Source organism: Lagenorhynchus albirostris, chromosome 1 (assembly GCF_949774975.1).
Source record: "Lagenorhynchus albirostris chromosome 1, mLagAlb1.1, whole genome shotgun sequence".
In the NCBI taxonomy this organism is placed as follows: domain Eukaryota; kingdom Metazoa; phylum Chordata; class Mammalia; order Artiodactyla; family Delphinidae; genus Lagenorhynchus; species Lagenorhynchus albirostris.
The window spans coordinates 61,169,656-61,191,029 of NC_083095.1; the positions used below are offsets into that span (position 1 = coordinate 61,169,656).

Here is a 21,374-nt window from a genome sequence, read left to right on the forward strand (position 1 = left end):
TGCACTAAATGCAAGGTTTTTTAGGGAAAAAAAATCAAGAAGTTTCTGCTTCATTGATAATCTGACAGTAACTATTTATTGAAGGTAAAATACTTGTTGTCTGCTGTCACTATTTGTTTTAATACATAATCTTGCTAACTAAATGAGCTTAAAGCAATGCAGATAAGCAATGGCATGTACAGGGTCACTTAAATGCCAATTTGACTCTTTCATAAACTTTGGCATTCTTTTCCCATGAGTCTACTCTCAGCTACTAAATTGTGAGTCATATCCATTTACAAAGTTTAGGCTGGCCATAAAAAGGTTGCCTTCCACGTCCTGCACACTTTTCAGTGCCCTAAGCAACAACAAAAGCTAATAATTAAAGCTTCTTTAAGCCCCCATAAAGAGTTAAATGAAGAAGAATCTAGAATAAACCAACCCATAAAAACCTAGTGGAAAAATAAGGAGAAAATGAGTTTCAACAAGATGACTGGCAAAAGATAGACCATAAACCTAAACTGCATTTACACAGTATTATTCAAAATTATGGTTGTACCCCTGTGTAAAAAGAAACCCTATTGAAAATATGTGGGGGGGGATGGGAATGAAACATGAAATGATAGCAGAGAAAAATAAGGCCGTCTAAATTTCCAAATCGACTGGCCTATGGACATTTTGTGCTGGGTTGTCTTTTATTTGATCATAACAAAATTAACGAATATAATGAGCAGTTAATCCAAATCAGGCACTTCAGTGACCAAAAATATCAAATCTAACATGTTAATATTTTTATTCTAGCTATTGCTATGTCATTAAACTAAGTATATTGGTCAAAAAAAAAAAAAAAGAAAAGAGTAGAAAGAAGTGTGGAGGACTTCCCTGGGGGTCCAGTGGTTAAGACTCCACACTTCCAATGCAGGGGGCGCGGGTTCCATCCCCAGTCAGGAAACTAAGATCCCACGTGCCACGTGGCGTGGCCAGAAAAAAAAAAAAGTGTGGAGTACAACATACATATCCCTAACTGTACTATCTGCCACCAACTCTTCCTGTGAGAAGGTTTAAGTTGGATCTCACACACGAATTCCTGAAACATTTAGTTTTCCTTTAAAAACACTCTTTCAGGTACCAATGCTACTACTGAATAACTTCTCTTCAGACACTTAAATTTGTAAAGTTAAGGAAGTTACTTTTTTTTAGGTAGGTTTTGATCACACAGGGGCTTGGAAACCTTTCTTTGTCTCTGTTGTGTAATTCCTAATTTACTTTTCCGCCTTCGCTTAACTTCTTTTCCTTTGATTTGCAACAATTCTGATGATTTCACCTTGGAAAAAACATAAAATGCGCCATTAAGGAAAGCTGTAGCCAAGCATTAGATCTTTCTCTCTATTTAATGGTGCACGGTATTTTTAAACTCCTAATTTCTATGTGTATTTTATAACAGAATATAAATCCTAAAGGTGGAGTTGATATGTTCTTCTAAATTTTTTCCTAAATTCTACCATATACACCTTCATAGCAATAAAAATATTAGTACCATATTTATTCATAATATTCTATTTACTGCCTTAAAACTATTAAAGAAAAATATAAGATTTTTTTTCCCTCCATAAATCTACTATTCTTGATTGGTATTTCTAATAGAACTTACCTTTAGCTACTTAAAGTTTGGCACGACTGCTGGTTGCAAGCACAAGCCAAAATGACCTTTAATGCTTTATAGAACTATTTTGAACAATGTTTACCAATTTATGCCTCTTACAGCTTTATTGTTTTCTATTTCCACTGCTTGGGAAAAACCAAATGCATTTTTGTCTCTTGAATAATTGCCTTTTAATCATTATAGGTATTAGGAGTATTGTTTTCCTAGATTCCTTAGGAAATTTGCAGAATTCATGGCAATAGTTCATCCAAAGATATTTTTCTCTGTGGGTTGCTCTGTCCTTTTTTGAGACTAGATTTAAGGAAGAAAGCAGGGAGGTGTTCCTTGGGGAAAGCAGAGAATGACTGAGTAAATAGAAGGAGGCCAGATAAAGGGAGGTTCTTCTAAATTAGGTAGAGGGTTTGGGCTCGATGCAGCTGTAAGCAGAGAGCTATTGCAATGTCTTCGGTAAGGAAGTGATGATGAATAAGGAAAGCTCAGAGTATGAGTATTCCGTCTCACCATCCAGTTCATGTCTGAATTTCCTCTATATTATCTCCACCAAAGGCCATCCATCCCGACTTGAACATGATCAGAAACAGAGGACCTGGATAAATCCAAAGGTAGCCACTTTCTCTTTGAAATCTTTCCAGTTGTTAGAATTTTTGTTTGTTTATTACTGAGCCTAACAACTTTCATCCACCAGTCTCAATTCAAACATCAGGATCATACAGGAATGATCTGGTACTCTTCCATTTGACAGACAAATATTCGAATACAGTTGACTCCCCTGGGCGTTCTTTTCCCCCACATAAGCATCCCCAGTCCTTTCAACTCTACCTTACATGACATGGTTTTGAAATACTCTTGTCATCCTGAGCACTCTCTTCCAGTCTCTAATTTGTCAGTGTCTCTCGTGGGGTTGGACACCTAGATCTGAACACAATATTTGAGGTGTGATGTGATCAGATCCACCAGGAGAAAGATGATCCTCTTTTATGGTAATCATCAATCAATGCAAATTATGATTGCACATATCTTCCTATCACAAACCTAAATTATAACTTAAAACCATGAAGTCTTGTCCACATTTGCTCTAAGTCATGCCATCCCATATCTGTGCACTTAGTTTGTGGAACCAAAGAAAGAACCATACATACATTTATCCCAGTTAAATTTCATCTGAGGTCTGACCAAGCAAATCTTACCAGTCACATTTTGGACATTACCTGCAAATCCAATCAGTAAATCTTCCATATTCTCAACCAAATTATCAGAAAATAAGCTGAATTGGACACAGCCCTGTAAGAGTCCACTAGGGACTTTCATGACTAATTGTCCTTTGCATAACTAGTTATAAATCCACCTGGCAGTTCACCCGATTGTAGTCTTGTCTACAAAACTGTCATCAGGAGGCTTTCATAAATGGATTGCTGAAATCCAAAAGGTAATAACAATAACTAATATTTATTAAGTTTTCTGGTATGCCAGGCTCTTCCCCATGATACTCATGTGTTGACCCCCAGGTCTGACACTCTTCTTATGTTTGTTCTAGTAATTCTCAAAAAAGTAAATAAATAATAAGGTTGGTCTTCCATGGCTTGCCCTTAGGGAACCCATGCTGGCTCCAGGTGATTACTCCTTCCTTTTATAAGGGCTCAAACACAATTATTTTAATGATTCATTTAATCATTCCAGAGTTTTGTCCAAGGTCAGTACACACATTACAGAAACCATAACTCTTACTCTTAAAAGAAAAAATAAAACTCAGATTTGCAGGGCTTCCCTGGTGGCGCAGTGGTTGAGAGTCCGCCTGCCGATGCAGGGGACGTGGGTTCGTGCCCCGGTCCGGGAAGATCCCACATGCCGCGGAGTGGCTGGGCCCGTGAGGCATGGCCGCTGGGCCTGTGCGTCCAGAGCCTGTGCTCCACAACGGGAGAGGCCACAACGGTGAGAGGGCTGCGTACCGCAAAAAAAAAAAAAAAAAAAAAAAAAAAACAACTCAGATTTGCAGTTGCCAGTCTCCAGGCTCCTAGCACCTCTCCCATGGCGGCAGCTCCTCAAAGCCGCTGCTGACAGGGGCACAGCAGGCTTAAACCTATCTATCTGAGCCAACAGGATCAGATATCTAAGTTAACTCTTAAAATCTTTTACCAATCTCAGGCTTCAAGTTTCTTTTTTCAATTCTTTTCTCTTCTTTCTAAACTAAGGATCATCCTCCTTGTCAGATTTAAGAGAAGCAAAGTACCATTTTATCAGCTTCCCTTTCTCTTTGTCATAGTTCTGTTTACTTAAAACCTCAACCTTTCTCCAAAAATAAATTAAGACCATTCTGTCATCCGTTGTCATCACACTATTCATCCATAATGACAGGGTTATCCTTCCTTTTTTCTCTCTTTGCTGCAAAACTAACACCAAAAAATACTTTCTTATTCTGAGCATTATTCACAGGCCTCAACCCATTTTGGATCTTAGCTCTCCTGATATAATTGTTATAGCCACATGCCACTTTTATGTTTATCTATGGATATGTGTTTCTTCTTTCATCTTCTGTATACTTTTAAAACTCTGAATGCAATAGATCACTCAAAATTGTTTTATGAAAATTTGCGGGGTTGGGGGGGGTTGGGGTATCCCACATCTCTGAAACTTCCTTCTACTTAGAATCTCAGGACATGTGCTAGCTATGTATTTTTTTTACAGACTTTTTCCCTCCTAAAATGCTCAACAATCCTCTCATCAGTTCTTCTGTCAGTCATTTCTTCACAGAGTCGCTGTTATCTAATTTCTCCTTTTGTTGGTCATGACTTAGACCAGAGACCTAATAACCTTTATCATACTAATGAGCTTCTAAGGATAGAAATGGTCAATAAAGTAACAACTGATTAAATTCTCTACTTTTTTTGCTGAATGAGACTGTCTGGCATGTATCTGAGCAGTGAAAGTCCTGCATTTCTCCTTTATCACACCTCTGTGACACTTCTCTGAGTGATGTCAGAAGAAGTTTTCTTGTCCCCCCAGTCTGGTCTGGCTTGCTGGAGTATACTGTTCCTCATTCCTGTGCCAGAGATGCTAGAGACTAACGTTATGGCCTCAAATGTCCAAACAGGGTAAAACTCACGGATAATGACTGATCTTGAGATGTTACCACAAATAAAAGAAATCCAAGGTGAAGATTTGGTGGGATGAGTCAGAAAACTTCCAGCACTATTTTCTCTGGCATTTCTGATGTGTCCCACAATATCTCACAACTATAAACCATAAAGTCTTATCAGACATTCTCTTCTCCTCCTTTTGAAACGCTTCTGGTTTCAGTTTAGAATCCTCTTAATCTGTTCTCTAAGTCTCTCTCATCAAACCATTCCCCCTAGTTAAGTGAGGAACACTCCATCCATAGTCATTTTTGCCACTGTGAGTCTTGTACTTAACCAGATACCTGTTCATTGTTGTTATAAAAGGGCAGTGCTGCAAAGCGGCAAAGAGTGAAGGATCCAGAATTAGACCACCTCAGTTCAAGTCCTGACTCTACAACTTAGCCATACGGTTGTACCTGTGCAAATTAGTTATCTTCTTCATGACTCATATTTTTTAACTGTAAAATGAAAGTAATAATAGGGCTGTTATCAGGGGGAAAAAAAGATAACATATGTAAAATACTTAGCAAAGTGGCTGAAACGTGGTAAGCACTCAATAAATCCTAGTTACCTTAGGAAATGACTGTTTTTAGCAAAAATAAATAATTTTGCATATTTCTTAATAATATTTAATATCAGCCACAGCAAACCAAAAGAATGAACACTATGGGACTTTTTCAATGAGGGATTCAAATTCCTGACAGGCCATTGTGGTTAAATCGCTGTCCAGAAAATCCATTTCCTTCTTTGACACATTTAGCAGCTAACCATTTGCCCCTCATTTTATTTCCAAAGTCCCAATGCTCAGGTAGGAGAATAGATAAAAACACTACCTGTACCCACAAACCTAACACTCTTTCAAGATGCCATTGTTTTAAAAGATGCCTTCTAAGTTCTCCACACCTAGAAGGTGTCAGCCTAACACACAGGCTGCACCTGCAGTAGTTAGCAATGAGTGCGGTTACTCAGCCTTGGCAAGCTTCACTTCATACCCCAAATGTGAGCTTTAGGAAGACAGCATGACTTCTGATGAAGTCATTCACCAATCACAGCCTAAGTCCCTTCCCCCGACAGCAGTGGTGTCACCTGTTACTTGTGGATCTTCCTTATGATCTATTATTGCAGGAAGATCCGTATGCTAGTGTCATGCAGGATGAACCTAAGAAAGTAGGACTTGAGAAATGAATAAAAACCAGGAGGCAACTATACTAATCCAGACATAAGGTCAACTGTAAAATGAAGAAAAAAATTATAAGCAATAATATTTAGGAGGAATCTAGGCCTTGGAGGCTGATTATTTTGTGAGAGGCAAGAAAACAATAAGGTCATGGATAGATCTAAGGTTTCAGAGTTGGGATTTTGGGGCAAAAGTTGAAGAACTGTTAATGGCTAGTTCACTTGGGCGAAGCACAGTAGTAGGATCATGGTCATTGGTGGGGAGAGGGAAACCCAGAAGGAGAGGGACTGACTAGAAAAGTTGTTTATGCAAGAAGGGGTATCCATCTAGATCTGTCAGAATAGACTGCTGGAGATAATACCAAGATAGTAAGCTGTGGTTCAGGAAAAAGTGGCTTTTTTTAAAATCCTAATAATAATATATCTATTTTTAAATAAACTCATTTATTCAAGTCAAAAAGTGACTCAAATTAAAGAAATGTACTAAGTAAATAATAGTAAGGCAATATACAAATATGGTAAAATTATGAAAATTATGCATAAATAAAGTGGAATAAAATTCTCAATAAAATAAAATTCTCACAGTAGGAAAAAACTCAGGGAGTAGGATAAACCTAAATGGGGCAAAGGCTACAAAGTTCACCCAGTCCAGGTCCCTGGGCTACAGGTTCCTGACTCTCTCAAGACGGTAACAGGAAGAGTCTTGGTCAATTTCTGAAAGCCCTGAGGTTCCCTCACTCCTTAAAAATCTTTATTCTCTCCCTGGAGTTGCAATTAGGTTTGAGATTAAAAGCTCTGAGAAAACAGAAGTCCCCTTTTCCCAAATGAGCAGCTTTCACATATAAGGCCCTTTTTTCAGGGTGAACCCTCCCAGAGGCCTTGGCCCTTTCTGGGCCATATCTTCACACCTACACATCCTCATCTCTCATAACTCTGTTTCCAACATAAGTAGTGTTTTACCTTTAAAGACAGCCGCTTGGTTGTTTTTGAATCACCAGTGGGCTGTTCACCTTCCAAAGGTGTACTTGATTCATCTGCTGACTGAACTTCCAAAGTCTCCTGAGGCTTAAATAATATGATTTCTGCATCTGAGACTCCCCGTTCCGATACGTCCTCTTGTTCAATCTGGAAAGTACTTGATACAGCTTCAGGAAGCTTCTCAAGCACATTCTGTTGGGAAACGTAAATGTACAAATATGCTCTTTTTATTGGTCCTTCCAAAGTTTTAAGTTATGCAATGTTTTCTCTCTGACAACAAATGACTATGAAAATGCGTGACTGAAATTAAGCAGAGGTAGTAAGTGAAGATTTAGAAAAAGAAACTCAAATTGACTTAAGAAAAACATGAAGCGTGGCAAATTATTTTCCTCGGCCCTTGTCTCAGAAAATACTGCTACCCCCCTGTATTATGCAACAACTCTAAGGAAATAACAAGACTCCAATCTTACCCTGATTCTCACCCACACTCACACAGAATCAAGGCCCACTGAAATATATGACCTCTGCCCAACCTGAGGTTCTTTGGTCCTAAGCAATGAGATGCCTCCTAGCCAAATGCTCTTCCAGAAGCATGACTTCAGTCCCTCAGAGAAGAGCTGACACAGAGGCCCCAAGAAGACCACACAGACACCCCAGCTCTGTGCCAAGCCCTAATGAAAAATTCTCACAAAATATCACTCCTACACCTGTTTTGTGTTTCTCAAAAAGGTCTCACTGACGGGCTTCCCTGGTGGCACAGTGGTTGAGAGTCCGCCTGCCGATGCAGGGGACACAGGTTCGTGCCCCGGTCCGGGAAGATCCCACATGCCGCGGAGCAGCTGGGCCCGTGAGCCACGGCCGCTGAGCCTGCGCGTCCGGAGCCTGTGCTCAGCAATGGGAGAGGAGCATCTCACAAGAGTGAGAGGCCCGCGTACCGCAAAAAAAAAAAAAAAAAAAAGGTCTCACTGACTTAATGTGCATCTCACCAAGCCTTTAAGAAAGTATCTTTATAGACATATTTTGGGTATTACCCAATTTTAAACCAAGATTATTTGGGATTATGAGCACTGCCTCAAATTAAGAGATGAGAAAAACAGTCTGATTTACATAGAATCTGAATTTTATAGAATGACTTGAAAATGCAATTGTATCACTTTGCTCTCTGGCACACTCATTTGCTAATAAGTAAAATAAGGGGTAAAGATGGCATATAGTAGTTCCAAATACTATTTAAGTTTCTTTATTATGTAGGAAAGCATGGCTAAACCAAGAAATATACTTTTGTAAAACATAACTTTAATCTAGAGCTCGTGTTTTTATAAAGCTACTCAATGGTGCTGGGGAAAGAGTAAGAGCTTTGTAACTAGACAGGACTTAATACAAATCCTGGATGTGTCTTATCAATAGATGTGTAATCTTGGTCAAGTTACTTTAAACCCTTTTTAGTCTCATTTTCCTCATTGGTAAAAAAGGGGTTAAAAAAAGTCCTTCCATAAAATGGCAGAATAGCTACACAAGGGTAACATGTGTTATGAGCCTATATTGTCTACCTATGACAAACTCATTCATTTTATGTTCCATAGCTTTTGGAACTGTTCATCACTCCCTTTCTTTTGACCCCGTCTGCTCCTGGCTTCCTCAACACACTCTACCAGGGTCTAGCTGGGGAGACTGACCAGATGAAGGTTCCACCCTTCAAAAACTTGAGAGGGAAAGGGTAATCCTCCAGCTTCAACTGACCCTCTCAGAACTCTGCCAGCCTTGCCTACCCAGAAAGCCATTAGTGATCTTATCACTACCCTGTGGCCTGCTCTATTTTAGCATATATCACACTATATTACATTCGTCTAAGTAATCATCACTATAATTGTCAACATATATGAGCATTATCTCATTTAATTTTAATCTTCACCACTACTCCATGAAGTAGAGGAACTCTTTGTAATCCCATTTTATGGATGAAGAAACTGAGGCTTAGTTAAGTAACCTGCCCAAGGTCATACTGAGACTAAGTAGCAGGACAGTGTTTGAACCTAAACAACCTGAATCCAAATTGTACTCTCTTACCCTTTTTTTAGCCCACACAGTAGACGACTGGTTCTCAAAATGTGCTCCACAGACTCCTGACAGTTTAGGCCCTTTCAGGGAATCTACAATGTCAGAACTATTTTCATAACAATATTAAGGCTTATTTTCCTTTTTCACTGTGTTGACATTTACATTGATGATAAAAAAGTACTGAGGAGTAAAACAGTGAGTCAATACTTTTCAAGTAATTAACACATGAGGTACAAAATCATGCAGGGAGTTAAAGGTCTGTTCAAGGAGCAAGGTAGATCAATTAATTTTAAAGTAATGATGCACAATAAGTTCATTTATCTGGTTTCAGATTCTCCACTGCAACTAATCTTTAAGAAACTATCACTTGTGGAGTTTTGGTGTATTAACAAAGACGACCATCCATAACTATGTAAAAGAAAGGTTATTAAAATGAGTCCCTTCTAATCTGTATCAGACTAGACTTACTTAATATACTTCAACCAAAAGAACACATACAACAGATTGAATGCAAAAGCAGATATGAGAATCTAGCTCTCTATTAAACCAGATATTAAAGACATTTGCAAAAAGTGTGAGACAATCCTACTCTTCTCGCTGAATTGTTTTGTTTTGCACATTATCTTTTCCTAAAAATATGTTTTACGTTAATGCATAACAGGCTGGTTATTATTTTAAATGAATGAATAAATAATTTCTGTTTTTCTCAGTTTCAGTTTCTAGTATGGTAAATATTGGTTGATTGAATCCACACAAACAAAAACTCCTTTGGGTCCTTAAAATATTTTTTAAGGGTTTAAAGCCATCCTGAGACCAAAAATTTTGAGTACTTCAAAACCTTCAAGTTTGAGAATTTCTTAAGAAAGAAATTGTGTCTCACCTGTCTTTTATACCTCAAGCACTTAGAACATTGTAGAACTTGTGCAATTATTTGTGAATGAATGAAAGGAAATTATATACATTTTTTCTCTACTATGTAATTAGTCTCTATTTAGAATATTTATTAAACAGTATTGTACTTTGTCTCTTTATATACTGGTCTACTCTATACAATGAGTTCCTCAAGTGCAAGAGCTGTATTTTCTATCTTTGTATCAACCATGTCTAAAACAATGCTCACCACATCACAGGAAAAGGAATGAATGAATTCCTTGATTTTTTTGTTAAGTATGAGAGGAAATCATTCTCCATGATGATTCAAAAACAATTAGATTTAAAATGGTGGGTACTTGGAAAGATATTGCATTAAGAATGTTCTTTTTTAAAAGAAAATAAATTACATCGAAGAACTAAGAGCACTCTGGCCTGTGGCACTGAGATGCTCACAGCTGAGGCTGCCATGCTGTAACGGTAGGGTGCCTGGTACCACTTAGAAAGAGCAGGCCCTCTCCAGATGGGTGCTTGCTGGCCAGTGCTGCACAGACCAATCTCAGTCCAGGAAGCATATAAGGCATAGGTAAAGTGAACAGGTAGAATTCTGTTCTCTGGCACAGAGCAGGTATCCAAAAAATGTGTTTGGAATTAAAGACACCACAGAGGAGCTTTTTTTACCATGGCCAGGTATCAGCTTAAAAAGTATTATACATGTACAGAAGTGGGAAGCTTCCTCTTAAAAAGCCAGTGACCAGAAGAGGTCCAGTAATTGCTTGTAAATGTCAAAGCTGAGGGTATGGTTCCTACAGAATTACAAAGCAATTAGTATTTTTGCTTAAATGTTTATTCTAAATAATCAAGATGATGTATAAGCTAGGTATCTGATAATTGGCCTTTTCATAGTTTCCTTCAAAATGGAATAATCTTTTCTTAATACTTCATATGAATATTCAGTGAATAGTATTAAGTCAAGTTTATCCTAGTAATGAAGACTTCTATTTTTCTGAATCTAACTGATCTTGTATTATCAGTTTACTATACCTATTAGAAACTTACAGTTCAGAGGTTTTGATATCTACCTGTAAATGGTGTCACCTAGAGGCAGCTACCCTAGATATCAGTTTTAAGCCCATAGCATATGTGGTAAGGCTTCAAAATTGATTTATCCACATATTGTACCATATATCCTGGGTCTTGAGACAGATGATGAGAATACAGAGGAGAAAAATACATGATCTCAACCCAGAAGCATCTCAAACTCTAGTAGTCAACCATTTGTAGCAACTCTAACATTACAGGATCCATGATTTTTGTGAAAAGAAAAGATTCAATACATTTTCTAAACATGAAATATTATCCTAAAACTGAATTGTGATCTGAATTTTTATGTGTGTGGAATCATATTTTCAGGAAATAAAGGAGCTTGTTATTTGATGATACCATTTTACAAATCCTTTGTAAAAGACGGATCATCGTGCCATCATTTGTTTTATGTAAATGTGGATTTCTACGCACAGGGAGGCACTTCCCATTCACAAGGAATGTGTTCCAGATTGCTTTGAATCCCATAAGTATTTTGCCAATGATGGATGAAAAGGAAGTTCTATTTCTGAAACAAACTTCTGTCACCAGGTGTCCATATTTCTCTACAAAATATGCCCCTTGTCAATGCTTTTCACAATTCTTCTAGGTAAATAAAGAATAAGGTGATGCTTTCTTAGAAGCTAATAATTTTTAATTAATTCTCCAGCTACCTTCTAGATCTAAATGTCTTTAGACGAGAAGAATTGTTAAAATCTTTTCCTTCTGAAATGAGTTTGGGGCCTTAGCTCCGAAGGTCTATGATAGGCAGCAATGGTGAGCCATAATAGCCAAGACTCTCAATGTGGTATTAGATTAGATGTGCTTACAGTTAAACACGCCTCTAAAATAAGGAGAATCTTTTTAACTCTCTAGATTAACATTCAAGCAACAGAAGCAGACTATTACTTCAATTTAGGCAAGGAGGATTTTTTATTAAAGACTTTACCATTTGAGGTTCCTTAATACTTACCTGCAGTCCTTGCTCTGCTTGCACTTGCGGTGTTTTTGGCCAGCACACTTTTCCCATTAAAGAAATATCCTTGAAGGAGAAAAAGAAAACAATTAAAATAATGTCAATTTTAAAAATCACTGAGACATATTCTTCAATGCAGTAAAATGCTAGTCAATATGATGCAGTAAATGAGAAATATAGAACAAAAGATACAATAAAAATATTGTGCCTATTGTTCCAATTTTAAGGCTTTTTAAATTACTGGGCTCTATAGATATATCATCAGATTTAATAAGACAATTAGGTAATATTAAATCAGATACCATAAAATACTGCTTTTAAATGGCTGTGCAAGAAAGATAAAATCTAAAGTAAAATTTAATCTAACCAAGAGCGAGAAGGAATATAAATATATTTTAAATGTTAATGGAGGGGACTTCCCTGGTTGTCCAGTGGTTAAGACTCCGTGCTCCCAGTGCAGGGGGCCTGGGTTCGATCCCTGGTCAGGGAACTAGATCCCACATGCCACAACTAACAGCCTGCATGCCACAACTAAAGGAGCCCACGTGCCACAACTAAAGCTGCCACACTCCAAAAGGAAGATCCCGCACGCGGCAAGAAACTGCATGCCACAACTAGACCCGGCGCACCCAAATAAATAAATATTTTTAAAAAATGTTAATGGGTAGAACTGTTAGTGTCATTTTTATCATTACTAATGCTAATTGCTATGATATATCCTCAACTCAGTTGCAGTGGTAAAAAGATAGTGCACTACAGTGTCCAACAATGAATAGGAATAGAGAGACCCAGCTCCTGCCCAAATTGTAATGTCACAGACCAGACAGCAACAGGCAAGTTATCTTGCTTCCCTTTACCTCAGTTTTATCATCCTTAAGATGGATGCTCATGACTTTTCAAGGTCCCTTTCTCCTCTAGCCTTTTAGTAATGTCAGTAGCAAAATATAAGCATTCCTTGTACTTTAAAATACTGCTTTTCTAACTTTGCTTAATAAAAACGTTCAACTGAGGTTACTAGCTTCTACTTCTGCTCACTTGTCAAAAATAACTATAAAACTAGACAAAATATAAGGAAAACTCTTTTAGGGTTGGACAACAGGCAGTGCAAGACTATAATGACTAAGAGAATGGAAACAAAAAAGGCTAAGAGCTAAATCACCCCGGATTTCTGCCTTACACAGTTTCCAGACCACAGCACAAGGAGAGAGAAATCACACAGAGCACAGGTATCTCACTGAGTTAAAGAGACAGAAATTAGAGTAAGGAAAAGACAAAGAGGGTAGAATTTGTAGGGCATATTATGGGGAGGAGGGAGCTGCATAGAGAAAGAGCTCCAGAAATCTGCATAGAATCCTTGAGTCTTTGGCTGAACATCAATCTGCTTGTACAATGGTGAAACCCATGAGGTCAGACAAAGAAAAACTGCCGGGGGAAAAGAAGCAATTACCAAAGAGCTGAAGCCACGATTCCCAGAGCTCACACAGTGCTAGGAGTCATTAGATCTCCCACCAGACATTCTTAATACATGGTATTGGGTTGGCCAAGAAGTTTGTTTGAGTTTTTCCATAAGATCTTATGGAAAAAACCGAATGAACTTTTTGGCCAACCCAATACATTCATTACAAACCTCAGATGGATCATACATTAGTCCTAGAGTAATAGCTTCTCTGGACATTGACAATACTTTAAAATAATACTTAAAAAGATCAAGCTGATCTTCAAGTAGCTTAACTGCCTAACAGAACAAACTGACCCTTTGTAAAGGAAGACAACAAAATCCAGTACTCTACAATGTAAAATTCACAATGTTCAGCACCTAATCAAAGTTACCAGTCATATGAAGAGGCATGAGTATGTAACACATAACCAGAAGAAAAAAACAGAAAAGGACCCAGAAATAGCAGAGACATTGGAATTAAGAAATAAGGATCTTGAAACTTCTAACATAAATATTATAAATTTCAAAGATGTAAACATAATGAGGAGCAAATGTAAGATAAACAACAGAATCAAATGGAATGTCCAGATAAAATGTCCACTATCTGAAATAAAAATTTCACTGAGTGGCATAAATATCAGAGAAAACACTGCAGAAGAAAAGATCATTTAAAGACATAGCAATAGAAACCATACAAAATAAATCACCTAGAGAAATAAAAATTGAAACAAAATTAACAGTCAAACTGACATATATTGAATTAGAGTCACAGAAAGGAGGGTGTGAAGAGAGCAGAAAATATTTGTACAAAAAATAGCCAACATTTTTCTAAATTTGATAACAACTATAAACCCCTGGTGCAAAAAGCTCCATGAACCACAAGCAAAAACACACAAAGAACACTGCATCAAGCACATTATAATCAAAATGAAAAGAAAAAACAACAGTAATACAGGAAAAAGTCTTAGTAGCATCCAGAGAAACAATAAGTACAAAGACATAAAGAATTACTGGCAACTAATTACCACAAATTAATACTGCAGGTTTCGTGTCAGAACAGTGCAAGACAGAAGACAATAAAGCAACATATTTAGAGTACCTGTACTGAAAGAAAACAACTGTCCACATAGAATACCATATCCAGAAAAAATATCTTTTAAAACTGAAGGTGAAATACTTTTGTAGCAAACACGAGGTGAAAAATTTATTGCCATCAAACTTGGCCTACAAAAAATGTTAAAGGAAATTCTTCAAGCAGAAGGAGTAAAACTTGAATGCACACAATGAAAATAAATGATAAAATGATTTTAAAAGTGGGTAAATAAAAAAGACTTTTTCCCTTTTTGAAGTTTTTGAAAATATAACAGACCGTTTAAATTAAAAATGATATATTTTGAGATTTATAACTTGTATAGATATGAAGTATACACAAATGAGATCACAATAACAGAAGAAGAGAAAAAGAAGTATACGGCTGTAAGTTTCTTATACTATATATGATTTCCTGGGATAAGTTAAAATATGCATATTGTAAACCCCATAGCACTCACTAAAACAATAAAACAAAAAGGTAAATAAGCTAACAGTATGAAATAGCATGAAATGCTAAAAATTAATCAAAAGAAGGCAGGTAGAGAGGAAAAAGGGGGCAAAGAACAAATGTGACAAATAGAAAGCAAATAGCAAGATATAAATACAAACCCAACCATATCAATACTTGCATGTAAATGGTGCTAACCATTCCAGTTAAAAGACAAAGACTGTCACACTGCAGAAAAAACAAGATCCTACTATATGATTGCTATGGGAAACCTACTTTAAGTATAAAGACACAAATAGGTTAAAAGTAAAAGGATGAAGGAAAATATAACAGGCAAACACTAGCATAAGAAAACTGGCATGGCTATATTAACATCAGACAAGGCAGACTCCAAAACATGAAGTATTAGAAGGAAAAATCGGATCACTGCATAATAAAAAAAAAGAGTCAAGTGCCTCAGAAGACCTATAGTATGCACTGATGACAAAGCTACAAAGGGCATAAAACAAAAACTAAAAGAACTGAAAACAGAAGCAGAAAAATTCACTATTATAGTTAGATATTTCAAACAAAGACTATCTGGCTCCAGAGACTACACTTTTTACAAATATAAAAACTAAACAGCTAATTTTAAATGTGAAATCCTACAAAAAATTCTTCACCACCTTTTAGCTTTATAAATACATCATTAAAGTATAAAAACATGACAACAATGAACACCAAATTCAGGATATTGTTCACATCTGAGGTGGAAGAGAATTACTGGAAAGAGGTACAAAGGAAGGGGGCCTCTACTTTACTTGTAATTTTCTATTTATTTAAACAATCGGAAGTGAATATGGTAAAAAAAAGAAATAAATTTTGAAAAATCTGAGTGAAGAGTATGTGTTCTACAATTGAAATATATCATGATTAAAAAAAGATATTTCTCCACATATTAATGTAGGTAACATAAAAATGTCAAAAATGGATAAAAACATCTTAATAAAGAAACCTACAGCTTACATCACTTGTAAACATAAATGCAAAAATCCCCAATTAAAATATTTGCAAATCTAACTAATCAGCATATTTAGAAACAATGCATCTTGACAAAGGAAATTTTTCCCCAAAATGGATGGATAACTCATTGCCAATTTACAAGATTAACAGATTAACATGGAAATTCATATGATCCTTTCAATAATTGCTTACAAAAATCATCAATAAAATTCAACCTATTTCTGAGTTAAAAGTAACTAGAAATATATTAATTAGACCATATATTTGGTGGAAAAAAGAAAATCAATTGAAAAACTATCAGACCAGAGTAGAGGTAAAAGGCACATCTAACAAATTCAACAAATGAAATTTCATACCAGCAATAACCAGTTAAGATCCCTTTCTCAAAATAAAAGTTAGCTATTAATATAAGCAATGAAATGAATGACTCTCAAAACCATTGTGTTGAGCACAAAAGGCCAGGTTAAAAGGGCATCAAAATGGCCAAAAATAGCCTCTCCAAACTACCCAATAAAATAAGTATGAAGACAAAAATATATGAAAATTTAAAGTATTTGTCTAATAAGTCCAATGTCCTTCTTCAACGACAGTTTCTATTAATTTTTTTCTGTGTCTGGGCCATATTTTCTTGTTTATCTCTGTGCCTCATAATTTATTGTTGAAAGACTTATAGTAACCTAAGGAGCACTTGTTCATCAAAGACTAATGAATCTCAGTAAGAACAATTCGTTTTTTACTGTTGTAACTTTCTATTCCCATACTCTTCTGTCCAGCTCAGCTGTAGCCTTGAAAAAGAAAGATAACAATAAAATAAATATTTGAGTGACTAGGCCATATAAATGTGTAGTTTGATTGTTCTGAGTCAGTCTCAGCCTATCAGTAGTGATGCTATCACTAGAAATGCTTGTGAGCACTCAACTGGGCTCATACTATTTGTGTCAAGGCCCCACAGACATTTCTCTGACTGGAGGCACCATTATGATTGCAAGGTATACCTCAGCAAAACCATCTGGGAACTTTGAAAAGTCAGGCTTATTATTTATGAGTCCTGAAAGATACACAGCATACCTGGGGCCACACAGTGAGATCACAGGCAGATAGAGAGAAGTGGGTGGAGGGAGAATGGACCTGGGGTTCTGACTTTATTAGTATAAAGGGTGGGGTGCCCAGGGTTTTACAGGTTCACTCGCTATTGATGAATTTAAAACATAAGGGTGGGAATCAAAGTGTTCAGTCAAGCAGTCAGTTATCTAGATCAACCAGAGATTTCCAAAAGGGGGAACTTCATGGGTGAGGTGGTCTGGCTCTTAATCTAGTTGTGTAGCTGGCAATGTGTTTATTCAAGATGGATGTCTTTGAATTGGATGCCTCAGGAATCAAAAGTTTAATGTTAGGCAATTACATTAAAACCAAAAAAGCTAATTGTCAGGCACTTACACTGCACTGAAGTACATACCAAGGGCTGTGCACATGCTCAGAAAAGACCTAGAAGCCCTAAGTTTTCACATCTGACTGACCTTGAGGCTCTAGCTAAGCTGGAAGTGAGGGCTAGTGCAGAGTTCTAAACTGCCTACCTGGGCACTGAAGGTGTGTCCCAACACACAAAAGAGCCCCTTAGCAAAAACTGAAAGACATTGGTTCCAGGCATTCAAGGAAATCTATATTCAGTCATCACCTGATCACTAAGCTTAGCAAGCAGAGACTTCAGTGGCCATACATGACTAAAAATACAGACTTTACAAAATTAGTTCAAGAAAGCCACTAAAATTTTTTAAATGATAACAATAAGAACTACAACAGCAAAACAACAACAAACCCTGGTGGGGGAGAAGGAGGACCTTATTTCCACAATTATCACATTATATTATTTTAAATGACTGATTTATAACAAAAAATATGAGATATGCAAAGAACAAAGAAAGTATGGCTCAACACAGGAAACAAGACAATCAAAAGAACCATCCTTGGGGAAGCGCAGATGTTGGACAAAGACTTTAAATCACCATGTCTAAACAACTGAAGGCAAGTATGACAATAATGTCTCATCAAAAAGACAATATCAATAAAGAAATAGAAGTTATAAAAATGAACCAAATAGAAATTCTGAAAAGTTCACTAACTGAAATGAAAAATTCAATAGAGGTGCTCAGTAGAAATATGAGCAGACTGAGAAGAAAAATTGGTGAACATGAAGATAGGTCAGTTGAGGTTATTCAGTCTGAGGAAAAAAAAGAAAAAGAAAAAGTAATGAAGAAAACTGAACAGAGCCCTAGAGACCTGTGGGTCACCATCAAGCAAAATGGGAGTTCCAAAAGAAGAGGGGAAGGCAGAAAGGATATTGGAAGAAATAATGGCAGAAAATTTCCCTTGTGAAATCATCTACATATCAAAGAAGCTAAACACACCATAACCAAACTGTCAAACTATTCAAAAACAGAGAAAATCTTGAAAGCAGCAAGAGAAAAGCAACTCAACACCTATAAGGAATCCTCAGTAAGATCAACAACTGATTTCTCATCAGAAACCATGGTGGTTAAAAGGCAGTGGGATGACATATTCAGAGTGCTAAAAGAAAAAAAATGTCAACCAAGAATTCTAAATCCAACAAAACTATCCTTCAAAAATGAAGGAGGAATGAAGATATTCCCAAATAAACAAAACTAAGAGAGTTTGTCAATAATATAATCGCCCTACAAGAAACACTAAAGTGAGTCTTCAGGCTGAAATGAAAAGACACTAGACAATAACTCAAATACACATGAAAAATAAAGAGCACTGGTAAAAGTAAATAGGTAAATATATAAGACAATACAAATAAAATTTTTGTTTGTAACTTTTCTCTCCTCCTATCTGATTTAAAATAAAAATGAATAAAACAATAATTATAAATATGTGTTGATGGACACATATTGCATTAAAAATATAATTTACATGACAACAGCATCACAAAGAGTGGGGAACAGAGCTATACAGGAGCAAATTTTTTATATTATTGAAATTAAGTTGTATAAACCTGAATCAGATTATTATGTTGGGATGTTAATTATAATTTCAAAGGTAACCATTAAGAAAATAAGTTAAAAATATAAAGTAGGGGCTTCCCTGGTGGCACAGTGGTTGAGAGTCCGCCTGCCAATGCAGGGGACACGGGTTCGTGCCCCGGTCCGGGAAGATCCCACATGCCGTGGAGCGGCTAGGCCCGTGAGCCATGGCTGCTGAGCCTGCATGTCCGGAGCCTGTGCTCTGCAATGGGAGAGGCCACAACAGTGAGAGGCCTGTGTACCACAAAAATAAATAAATAAATAAATAAATATATATATATATATATATATATATATAAAGTAAAATAAATAGGGGATAAAAACAGTACAAAAAGAAACCTACAGCTTTTCACACTTTTCATTAGTTCAACATTTTAGAAAACCATACCATGGGTACTGAAGAAGACTACACTACAGTGAAATAGAGATTCCATAGTGAAAGCTTACTAGAACCAGGAAGTGAGACTCAGAGCTTGGCAAGTCAACCTACTCAATAGATAGGGCTCTGGAAAACAGTGCAGGGTAAAAGAAGCCCACAAACGCATTCAGTTCATAAACTTCTAGACTTTTTTTTTAAGGTCATATAATTTTAATGATTTTTTAAATTTTTTTATTTTATATTAGAATAAACTTCTAGATTTAAAGAACATATTCATTTCATGAATAAAGAGAAAAAGGCAACTTAAGGCCTATGGAAAACCATTGCAGGATAAGGGAAAAGAGACAACACTCTAAAATACCAAAGGAATAATTTTTTTTTAAATTGTGTAATGTGCTCAAAAGATGCAAGAAGATATGAATTCTGCCAAAAAATATAGAAATCCATGCAGAGTAAAGATACTGAGTTGAAACCTGCAAGATAAAAATGAAACAAACTGAATCAACTAAGAAGGTTTGAAGAAAAATAAAATGCAATAATAGTATTAAAATATTTAAACACATCTTAAAAAGCAGATTTTAAAATATGTTAATGAAAAAAAATCAAATCAGATGGTAGAGGACAAATTATAAGGTCTTCCAAAATATAGAGGAAAATGACCAAAGGGCGATGGGGGGGATGGAGGTGGAAGCAATAGGAAGATAGTAATAAAATCAGAGAAAATGAAGAGACAATGTGAGGATAAATGATGTTTTTTTAATGTAAAAGTAAATAAAAGCAAAAATGAGTAGCTGGATACAAAATGATTTAACTGATTTTTTAAAAAGGTATAGGTAAGTTAAAAGGGTTTGCGTTGTCATGTTCCAGGGAAAAAAAATCAGTGAAAATAAAAGCACACCTAAACATATGCTATAAAATATTTAATTAGAAATGTAGCAGATGTGTAAGTTTGTGCCCAGAAAAAGATATTCTGACAGATTCTGGAAGCAAATGCTGACCTGTCGGCAGAGTTCCTAATGGTCAATTTGGGCAGGAAATGCAGAGAGGGTTTAAGGCAGACAACAGTGGGAAGGTTGGATGATTAGGAAAACAGTGGAATCTGTCTCAGACACTGGTGCCTGGTCCTTAGAAGCTTCTACAGACAGAAGCTAAAGGAACACTTCACAGGTGATTCCATGAACCTAAGAGACACACAAAGAACTCCTTGACAATGAGCCTACACAAGAGAGAACAGGGACATCCTCTCCTTTTGGCTCAGAACTCTGCATGTCTCCTTTGCAGTGGGGATCACAGATATACTCAGCTCAGAAAACCCACCATACATGAAATAACCTTCTAGAAAAATTATTTGAAGATGCAATTAAGTGCTCCAAAATAAAAAGTTAAAGTATAAAAATAGATGAGTAAAAGTGGTATGCAATGAAACTTTAAACATAAATAATAGTCTAAATAAGTTTTAAATGGCTAACAAAACTGAGTGTAAATGTCAAGAATTACATTTTAAAATACAAGAAAACTACTAAAACCGACCTAAGAGAAAGCAGAAAATTTGATCAGACCTATAGCAAGAGATTGAATCAGTAATCAAAAACCTTCCAACAGGGCTTCCCTGGTGGCGCAGTGGTTGAGAGTCCACCTGCCGATGCAGGGGACACAGGTTCGTGTCCCGGTCCGGGAAGATCCCATGTGCCGCGGAGCAGCTAGGCCCGTGAGCCATGGCTGCTGAGCCTGCGTGTCCGGAGCCTGTGCTCCACAACAGGAGAGGCCGCAACAGTGAGAGGCCCACGTACTGCAAAAAAATAAATAAATAAAATAAAAAAATTAAAACCTTCCAACAAATTAAAGTCCAGGACCAGATGGTTTCACTGGTGAATTCTACCAAACAACCTTTCTCAAACTTTTCAAAAAATAGAAGAAGAGGAAACACTTCCTGACTCATTCTGTGAGGCCAGCATAACTCTGATACCAAAGCCAGATAGAGACATTACAAGAAAACTATAGATAATTTTTCTTATGAATATAGATGCAAAAATCCTCAACAAATTACTGGCAAACTGAACCAGCAGCAAATTTTAATG

The 21,374-nt window shown here is 36.5% G+C and overlaps 1 protein-coding gene across 1 annotated transcript in view; it reads right to left on the reverse strand.

Moving 5' to 3' along the window:
* Positions 1-21,374, reverse strand: part of TTC6 (tetratricopeptide repeat domain 6) — a 200,619-nt gene that overhangs the window by 127,126 nt on the left and 52,119 nt on the right. Inside the window, exons 2-3 of the mRNA XM_060163954.1 lie at positions 11,894-11,962; positions 6,892-7,101 (exon numbers count right to left, since the gene is read on the reverse strand). Of these exons, the coding sequence (XP_060019937.1) occupies positions 6,892-7,101; positions 11,894-11,962 (279 nt within the window). The remainder of the gene's footprint in view (positions 1-6,891; positions 7,102-11,893; positions 11,963-21,374) is intronic.